This window comes from Salvia splendens, chromosome 2 (genome assembly GCF_004379255.2).
Source record: "Salvia splendens isolate huo1 chromosome 2, SspV2, whole genome shotgun sequence".
NCBI lineage: Eukaryota > Viridiplantae > Streptophyta > Magnoliopsida > Lamiales > Lamiaceae > Salvia > Salvia splendens.
Window position 1 is genome coordinate 35175265 of NC_056033.1, and position 10757 is coordinate 35186021.

The following is a 10757-nucleotide window of genomic DNA, read 5'->3' on the forward strand; positions in this document are numbered from 1 at the left end:
TCAATCAGCTAACATTAGCATATTTAATCTTGGGACATAAGGGTACTCTCAACTTGACTCGTACCATTAATCAATTTGTGATGCAATATTTTTTAGTGTTTAGATAACGTTATTAGTGTATTAAGTAAAGAAATAAAGTAAAAAAGAATGAAAATCTGTATTTTTAGAAATATACTGTATAATTTAATTGGGATATCCAAAAATAAATGTAAGCAATTTTAATTACGGTGGGGTGGAGCATTAAATTAGAAAATATAGTCAATCTCATGTTAGAAGAGTATGTTACATCAATTTCAATCCAAATAAAAAAATCCACAGCTGGATCCCCCCATTATTTATACCGCCCACTCACCATCCCATCCCCGTTCTCCACCCTTTTCAAAATGGACGGAAAACGGGCGCCCCTTTTTCTCTGCATTTTCCTTTCTCTCTCCTCCGCCATTGCTCTTCCCTACCAAAGCTTCGTGCTCACCTCCCTCCCCCAACCGCAGACACAAGCTCTCTACCAATCTGACTCATCCGACCTACTCCAAACTCTGCCACTTCACGATTCCGATTTTGAACTCGATCTACACCATGTCGACAATCTCTCTCCTGCGCAGGACTCCACGGCAGAATCTCTATTCAAACTCCGCCTCCGCCGCGACGCACTCAGGGCGAACTCGCTCTCTCACCTCGCCTCCTCCGCCGCGAACAGAGGCGCCAACGGCTTCAGCAGCTCGGTCATATCTGGACTCGCGCAGGGAAGCGGCGAATACTTCACGCGCATCGGCCTCGGAACCCCGGCGAGGTATGTCTACATGGTGCTCGACACCGGCAGCGACGTCGTCTGGATCCAGTGCTCTCCCTGCCGGAAATGCTACAGCCAGTCCGATCCGGTCTTCGATCCGACGAAATCGACTTCTTTCTCCGCAGTTTCCTGCTCCTCGCCGCTCTGCCGCCGCCTCGATTCCCCAGGCTGCAGCAATCGGAATAAGAAATGCCTCTACCAGGTTTCCTACGGGGACGGATCGTTCACCGTCGGCGAATTCTCTGTTGAAACGCTGACGTTTCGTAAATCTAGAGTGAAGAACATCGCCCTAGGCTGCGGCCACGACAATGAGGGGCTATTCATCGGCGCCGCCGGTTTGCTAGGGCTCGGCCGTGGGAAATTGTCGTTTCCTACTCAAGCCGGCCGTCGATTCGCTAAAAAATTCTCCTACTGCTTGGTCGACAGAACGGCGTCGTCCAAGCCGTCCTCGATGCTCTTCGGTGCGGCCGCGGTGCCACGAACTGCCGTCTTCACTCCGCTGGTGACAAATCCGAAGCTCGACACGTTCTATTACGTTAATTTGAACGGAATTTCCGTCGGCGGCGCACGCGTCCCCGGCATTACGGCGACGCTTTTCAAAATCGACGCCAGCGGCAACGGCGGCGTGATTGTGGATTCGGGGACGTCGGTGACCCGGCTGACCCGACCCGCTTACGTTGCTCTAAGGAACGCGTTCCGGAGCGGGGCTTCGAATCTGAAGCGGGCACCGGATTTCTCTCTCTTCGATACGTGCTTCGATCTGTCAGGGAAGACGGAGGTGAAGGTACCGACTGTGGTGCTGCATTTCGCCGGAGCTGACGTGTCGTTGCCGGCGTCGAACTACTTGATTCCGGTGGACAGCGACGGAACGTTCTGCTTTGCGTTTGCGGGTACAACGAGCGGGTTATCCATAATTGGGAATATCCAGCAGCAGGGTTTCCGGGTCGTATTTGATTTGGCGGCCAATCGGGTCGGGTTCGCTGCTAACAGTTGTACCTAGGCATGATTTATATTCTCTTTTCCATTTTATATTCAAAGAAGGGAATTATTTGCTTGCTAATTTCTAAATTTAATTTTGTTTAGAAAAAGGTTTATGATGAAGTTTGAAAGGGAACAGCGGCACATGTTGTCTGTTGAATTGTGTCCTACTATAAATTATTGTCGTAACTTGGGAGTAGTATTTTGTAGGACTAAATATCATAGATAAATGAAGATGCATTCATACCTGAAAATTTCCAGTCACATGAGATTTATGCTTTTGGTATATATAACAGGAGTAATAACTTGGTGTATTTTACCTTGTAAATTTCCAGTGACATGCGATTTTAATTTGAGATTTAACTAACACCGCATCATCTAAGCCTCCTTGGAAATCGTTTACCACTCTCGATGAAAATAGTCCATACCTTTTCATTATAAATTAATTTACTGTAAGTTAATATGCTGAAAATTCCATTCAAATTAAATAGTCAAAATTGAATTAATTAAAACAGTAAAGCATGAAATCGCTAACTTTCAATTTTAATTGCGTTGATAAGCTAGCTACTTGTATATCTCATTAAATTATGATGGTCGATAAGTTTATTTGATTAGAGTAGTAATTTTTTTTAAATATTGTGGGCATGGGCGGACACAACAAAAATATATTTTTGAATAAAATTTAGGAAATATAACTTTTATCAATATTAATTTTTGCGTTCGCTTCTAATAGTGTCAAAATATAAGTATTGCAGTATTTATTTAGTTTAGTTATAAGACAAATTCAAATTAAAATTCAATAGAACTTCTTTTGTCTGTCATTAGAAGTCTCAGTTTATCGTTTTAGTCCGATCTGCATTTAGGAGTAATATATTTTTTGAATGATTGGGGATTATGTTTCTTGTCCAAATCATAAAAAATTCGATTGACTTCTGATAAATGCGATCGTGTCATTTGGTTTATAAATTGGACGGCTGATATTGGAGTACTATAATCAAAGGGACTTATTTACATTTTATATTGAAAATTATGTTATCAATCTCTAATTTTAACTTGAGGTATTTTTATAATTTAATATCTTCTACTAAGTGGATCGGGGTTAATCCCCATGTCCTTCTGTTAAACAAAACTAAATAAAGTACTTAAATTCAATATACGAATAATCCAAAATTTTAATTGTTTAAATAGGAGTAGTGATAATAGTATTAGCAATAGAGCGAATTAATTAAGTAATAAATGAAAAGGAAAGTTAGGAACAACGCATGATTGACATATCTGTGGCGTGAATGCCGTTGATCCTGAATTGAGTTTCTAGCATTTCACATGGTACGGATCAACTCTCTTTTGCTTTTTCAGTTGTACATTTGTTTTATTCATTATTATATTCAAATATGTGTCTTAGAATGTGTAAAAGTGTGCTTTTCTGTCGGTTTGCTCTTAGTATTCCATAGATTCTGTATAAATATAGATTATGGGATATTAGTCTTGCAAAATTATCAAATAAAAATGAAGAAAAATAATTATAGTGATGTACAGTGTAAAAAGTTTGGAAAAATAAAAATGGATACTAGTACATCTTAGGGATGGGGGGAGTGATGTCTTTGTGTTGGATGATTTTAAGAAGAATAAATGGAAATTCTTGTGCTTTACATTTCTCTTAAATTGGAATTAGAACAAATGTAACTTAACTTTAGTTTGTATTATTAAAATTACGTGCTTTTTAAATCAACTAATTAAGCTTTTTTTAATGTACCTATATATTTAGGAGTCGTTTGGTTCGTTTGTTTGGTATAGGACATGTTCGGGCTTCTAGATGAGCTCAAGTCAGGTTTGGTATATAAAACTGATGTTTGGTTTCAATGTTGAGTTTTTAGGCCCATCTTAAAAATTTGTTTGGTACGTATGTTTAATGAAGATATTTCACCAGATATGACTCTTCTACCCCTCTAGGGTTTCCTTGTTAATTCCGATTTTGGGAGGCTTTTATACATACGCACCTCTTTTCATTTCCTCACCCCCACACTTTTTTCCACTCTTCAGCGCTTTCTTCATCAAATTGGCGTCGTGTGACCTATTCTAATTTCGTTCTCGTTGTCTCTCAACTTCAAATTAGGTAATTTAACTAAATCTGAACTTGCGCTCTGCTTGTGTTTCGTGGTGAGAGGTGTAGTAAAATGAATGGTGAACCAAGTGATATTTGTATCTTGCTATTGTTGTTTTATTTGTTGTGAAAGTAGATATAAAATGCGAAGGTGATTTATGTAGGAGTTTTCTGCTTCTGCTGCAATCCTTAATAGAGGGTATTCAAGAACTGCAAGGGGATTTTTCTTTTGTATTTAAATTATTGATTTCATTCTATCTTCATGTCATATCTGGAGCTCTCTTCTTTATTCTTTCTTGTCTTCGTATACATCGGCTATTGTATGTAACACTTGTCTCTGTTTTTTAATTGTTCAAAGCGATGTCTGAGGCACGGACATATGCACCTAGTGCCGGTGGCAGCCAAGGCACCCAAGGTTTGGTGTTTTAGAGCACTCTGTTTTCACCTAATTTATGAACATTCAGTAGTCAACAACATGAATAAATTTGATTTTCCTCTATGCTGATTCTCTGTTCTAGGCCGCAGTCAGTATCACCGCTCAAGCTTCCGCCCGTGCGACCGCCCTCGTAGATCTTGGCCTGACCGTGAAGAGATAATGTTAATCTCCGCTTTGAAGGAACTGGTTGCCAGAGGATGGAAGTCAGACAATGGCTTCCGAGGTGGATATGCACAGAAAATAGAGGAATGGTTGAAAAATGAGTTCCCAACTACTGATTTGGAGGCAACACCACACATTCAATCCAAGATTACTAACTGGAAAAAGACCTACTATTCGCTGTAAAAAATACTCGACCGTAGTGGTGCTGATTTCAACGTACACAATGATTTCAAAATTGATTGCTCGGATGACCAATGGGATCAAATCGTGAGGGCATGTGCCAGCCGTATATTCTTAACTCATTCATCGTTAAAAATTTGTTGGTCTGCCATGTCTTTACCCGTGCGCACGCTCACTTATTTTTTTCGTCGCAGCAAGAGCCCAATGCCCGCACCATGCGGTACAAAGCTTGGCCTCTATGGGATGATTGGAAGATTATATTTGGGAATGATAGGGCCACTGGCGGGACTTCTGAAGGTATTGGCGAGGCAGTGGCAAACAATTCCATGGATGAGCCAATTACATCTATCGGGGAAAGTGGCGATTACTATCCAAGCTTTGAAGACTTTCTGGGTCTGATCAAGTCCAACCCACCTACACAAATGAAGTTGTGGATGACAACAATGCCCAGAGTTGGCAGAATGTGGCTGCAAACACTCCTGCTCCTGCTCCAAAAAAATGAAGCGTAAACGCAATAGCTCTGATGATGATTATGCTTTGCTCAACCTCCTTGGAAACCTGCATGCTGAAACGAATGCACGTTTGGATAAATTGACCGCCCGTATTGGCTATGAGATCGACTTGGGCCAAGCTTGGAAAGAGATCATCCGTCATTTGGGAAACATCCCGGAGCTGACAGAGTCTCAGTGTTACGATCTCTGCGACATTATCGGTAAGGAGAACTCGAGGCTGGAGATCTTCACCGGCCTCCCTGACGCCTCGAAGTCGGGTTATGTGAGGCGCATCATTGAGAAAGAAGGTCTTACTTAGATGCTGGAACATGTGGTGGATGGAACTTACATTTGTCGGTTAATTTGGGAAATCAAAAACTATGCTCTTTTGGACTTAACTAAGCTAGTTTATATATATTATCTACTGCAAAGACATTTCTATAATGTAACTTCAGCTGTTGGTTTTTGTTGTAGATTTTTTGCAGCTGACCTTTTTTGGCATTTCAGACACTTTCATATCATATATGAAGTGAAATGTTGTGTGTTATCTTCTTAATTATTTAGACAATATCAAAGTTCTATATATCTGAAAAATCAAGAAATACCTTGGTACATCGTTTCCACATGCTTTAGAAACCAGAACTAGCCTAGATACAGCAGTTCTTGCTGCACTAGCTCGTTTAGCTTTTGATCTTGTTCTGCAAGCATTCTTATAATAACTGGATAGTCACTGAGCAGGAGCATGGAGTAGAATTAACATTGTTCGATTTGCATCAACAAGTGACATGCTTCATTCAGCAAATTTAGACAAAGAAATTAGACATGTGCATAAAAACTATATAAAATTAGTACATAACTTCTGCATTAGTTCAACAACCGGCTGATCTTGCTAATCAAGATCTGTGATAAACGACCCTAACACCAATCCCATGCTTACTACGAAATTCTACTAAAATATTCCTAACCAGCCGACCAAGGAAACACAAATCACAGCACAGATTTGTGATAATGACAAAAATGCTACACATTCGTACACGATTAGATATCGTGCTTCCGCGGCATCCTAAACCAAGTCACGTGCTTGGATGATCCACACAAGTAGGCGGGCGATGGTCTCTTTGGTGGGGTCTCTCGAGGCAAAACACGTCCGATGACATTCTTGTTTGTTGACTCAAGGTCTTGCGGTCCTCCGTCGTCGAACATGAGCTTGCGTCATGCAAGAGAAAATGGGTTCGCATTGTTGACCTCGCTCGGCTCTTCGGGTTGTGCATTCTTCTGCGGTGCATCACACAAACCGCCCTCTGCCTGCACACAGTCTGACAGAACGATCAACGTTCCCTCTATCTCTTGTTTAGTTTCATTCACCGCAAACAACTCCCGTAACTCCTTGTATGCGGGGTCACCGCTGCTATGGTATGCACCGAAGACGTAGTTTCTCTACATCGATTACAAGGTAATACATCATCTTTAAATATTCATAAAATGTAAACTTTTCTTGAACTATAGCGTAGAACTTACTGGGTTTAGGGTTCATTCACCGCAAACCCTGAACCCTAAACCCTAAACCCTTCGCCGAGACGATGATCTTGTTACTCAGTTGATTCCAGCATGTACCTGCGATGCCAAGGAGCTCTTTGAAGGTCCTATAGCGCTGTTCCAAGAAGTGAAGGCGATCCACTATTTTGAACCATTAAAACGTCACCCCGAAATGATACTCCACCACGGACTGAGCCTCGAAAATATAGTGGCTGGGGAAGACCGAAACCTCACAGCCATACTCTTAGGCGAACCATGGTGGTGAGAATGATGGTGTCAATTTCATGCTTCCATTTTCCATGGTAAAGAAATGAGCTTTGGAGTGGTGAGTCCATTGCTATTTTGACGCAATAGAAGTTGAAAGAGAGAATTGAGATACTTGTGTTTTGCTATACCAACGAGGTTCATATTTATAGAAGCCATTCTTCCTCATTTATGAGCACATCTTCTACATTCCTTAACAGTTATCTACCCCGCGTTCATTTTTATGCGGCGATTGATGTGGTAGATTCATATCAAATCCACCATCTGTAGCATTCAAGATAATTCAATGAAGTGATTTTGCATATCCCTCAAAAGAAGATACAAGTCAATGCTACAACACCTACCCCATAATTAATATATCGATTAATATTAAGCTCAAAACAAATGATGCTTTGTGCAGTTTTGATTGAGCTGAATACCGCATGGTTATAAACGACATAATATATAAATTACAAACCATTTAATTCAAAACATAAGTGTGTAGCTAGTTCACCAAATGTCATAGCAAAAGCATAATTCACGAATAGAAAACTACAAATAAAGTAGGAGTCTTTGTCGCACATTTTGCATAAACAAACTACACCATTTTCCCTAGCACAAATCCAACCAATAATAAAACCAATGTTTTAAAAACCAGACCGGCAAGCGAACCGGCGTCGTTACTGGTTCACTGGTTCAACCGGTTCACTGGTCGAACCATTGGTTGAACCGGAATATATAATAAACATATATATTATATATTATTAAATATATATATAATAAAAATTGTGAATAATAAATAAAAAATAGCATTATCAAAATATCAAAAATGGCAGATTTGGTGCAACTAAATATCAAAAATGGCAGATTTGCATTACAATGCCAATAAGTTCAAATACCAAAATACAAAGATCAATAAGTTCAAATATCTAAATACACAAGTCTTTATCAAAATGCATAAGTCTTTATCAAAATACCAAGCTACGAACTCAAAACAAAATACTTAGTGATCATCTCAATCACTTTCATTTCCAACTTCAAGATTAATGCAACTCAAGTCACAAAAACCATCATTGATGCTAGTAGTATTTCCATCATCATCAAATCATGACAAATCAATTTCGTCATCATTAATCCCCATTATATCATCTTCATCACCTACATAAAGATTAAACAATATCAAGCGATGAACACAATAACACATGAAATTATAAATAAATCTATAAAAGTTTATTCACCTTTTGCTTGTTCTTCATCTAACATTTCCTCCAACTCCTCATAATCAAGCTCATAATAAATATACTAACTAATTCACGAACAACCTGCTTTCTTCTATTGTGAAAAAATAATGCAACAGTATTAAAAAGTATGTTAGCCGTGTTCTTGAACATATAAGCAACAGAATGCAAAACATATCACAATAATGCATAAGTGTAAAAGTATCCAATAGGCCACAATAATGTGGAAAATGACTTTCAAAACCAAGATTTTGAACTGTCACAGAATCAATAGAATCCAATTCCAACTAAGCAAAATCAGATACTCCACCAATGCTCATTCTTAGATAACTCACTCCAAATCCAGCAAGCTATCCCAAAGAACAATCAATTAGAACTCGATACCAAATATGGCTGAACAACAATGATACGAGAAATTGTTGTTGTAGAGATGACAAATATGGCTACGGATAATGGAAGGCTGACCAACCTCTAATGCGCGACGGCGATGGGGAAGCGGAGGCGGTGATGTACGGTGGGGCTTTCGATCTCGCGGTTGTCCGATGGCGGATTCACAGTGGGGAGGTTCGTCGAGGGTGAGGAGTCGGTGTAGGCGGTAGGGTCGGCGCTGAAAAGGGAAGCGAATGAAATGAATAGAAACCAAACCCTAACAGAATATTAATTAAAAAAATTAAATATAGTTGAACCGGTTCCCGGTTCGCGGTCCAACCGGTTAGACCGGCCGGTTTTACCGATTCTGGGCGGGTCAACCTACATGTGATTTTTAGAGGCAAACCGGACCGGACTGCCTACCGGTTCGCGGTCCAACCGGTCCGACCGGCCGGTCCGTTCCGGTTTTTAAAACATTGAATAAAACTAAACCCATGCCAGCCAACAAGAGGTTCACCCGAGCTTCCACACGACAGCGGCCGCAATCACTACCGGTCTTGATGATTTTTTTATTTTTCCCTGCCTCACTGGACCACATTTGTTTATTAGGCCGATACAATTGACTCTTCACATATGCCGGTTGCTTGCCATCCCCATTCCAAGTATGGTAGTCATCGCACCACAAGAAAGACCCGAAATGTTTATCATCGGCCGGGCATTTAACGACCGGTGTGTGTAGCCTCTTTCCCAGCACATAACAACTTCATCCTGCCACCGCCGCAAAGACACTCGGGTATCATGTCAAATTCTTCAGTTACTGTCGACATTGGCTCGCTACAAAACAAAACATTGAGAAAATATGTAATTAGTTAGAATAGGCACACAATAAGATAATGCTTATATAACTGATGTAGTTTTGATGACAATTTTATGCAAAATTAACCAAATTAAATTTGGAAAAGCCACGTAAAAACACACATTACCCCACATGGAGCTAGCCAAGTCATCCCGCATTTGATTCCATTATGTAGTTGGCTCGACTTGATCTACGAATTCTAGGTCACCATGAACCTCCTCATCTTCCAGAGGTTGTGCATCTCCGTCAACGTGTTGCTCAATTGGATCATTGTGCATCTCACGCCATATGAAATTGTGTAGCAGGAAGCATGCCATGATTAACCGGATTTTGATCTTAATCGGATAGAAAGTAGCACTCCGTAAGATGTCCCATCTCATCTTTAGGCCCGCTCAATTATGTTACGAGCTCTAGTGTGCCTTAGATTAAACAACTCTCGTGCATTTTGCGGACGCTGGTTCCCGACTCCCCATTCCTTCAAATGATAGCGCACGTTTTTGTACGAAGTAAGGAATCCTTCATTGTTTGCGTATCCATTATCACATAGATAATAAGTTCCTATAAAAGTGCCAAAATAGGATGGGGTCTTTAGCTAGTGTAAATAATGGGAAATCATAAAAATGAATTCTACAAGGAATAAATTATCACAGTGTACTGTTCTTAAACCTTTGTTTACTCTCAATCCACCTTCTCTAGTGACAGCATCCCTAAGCACTCGAGAGTCACCCGCCGATCCCTCCCACCCGGGTAGAAAGTATAAAAACTTCATATTGCGGTCATAAGCAGCAAGAGTATTGGTCGCGATTTGGCCCTTTCGTGTGCGATATCGTGGCTTATCTAAGGTCCTGACGACCACATTTATGTATGTGTCGTCCAAAGCGCCAATACTACCCTATATGAAATTCTGTACCAGCATTATAAAAACAGTATAATACTACCAACAAACTGCAAGTTTTGAATGCAAACAATGCAAATTAAAGTTAGATTACCTTGAAGTGTTTCCATCGTGGGTCAACACAATTGTTTGTTACCGGATCAGGACGAGGCAATAAAATAGTATGCAACTTGAGTACCACTTTAAGTACAAGATGCACATAGTGCGAAATGGTTTCACCTGAACGTCGAAATTCAAATCCAGAAGGTCTAATTTTCTTATGATGTGCTAGTATGCCTAGGAAAATTGCTACTTGCTCCTCTAGTAACACAAATCGACCATTTCGTAGTCCACCACGGTCTCTTAAAAGAATACACAAGCGTCCAAATGCATTCCTATCCATACGGAGGTTCGAAAAACAGTCGACATCATTAATTGCAGTGAGCCTGTTCATATGCCTCACTTGTGGAGGGATTCGATCAATTAGTGAATACCTAACTTGG

The 10757-nt window shown here is 40.3% G+C and overlaps 1 protein-coding gene and 1 long non-coding RNA gene across 2 annotated transcripts; one reads left to right on the forward strand and one right to left on the reverse strand.

The window, feature by feature from the left end:
• Positions 1-345: 345 nt before the first annotated feature.
• LOC121765333 (aspartyl protease family protein 2-like) lies at positions 346-1928 on the forward strand. The gene has a single exon (XM_042161444.1). It carries the CDS (start codon positions 384-386, stop codon positions 1788-1790), a length of 1407 nt encoding a protein of 468 aa, XP_042017378.1. The 5' UTR covers positions 346-383; the 3' UTR covers positions 1791-1928.
• Positions 1929-7769: 5841 nt separating this feature from the next.
• On the reverse strand, positions 7770-8231 carry LOC121787648. The gene is made up of 2 exons (XR_006047515.1): positions 8156-8231; positions 7770-8075 (listed from the first exon to the last, which is right to left on the reverse strand). It is a non-coding gene; the product is annotated as an uncharacterized LOC121787648 (long non-coding RNA).
• Between the last annotated feature and the right edge of the window lie 2526 nt (positions 8232-10757).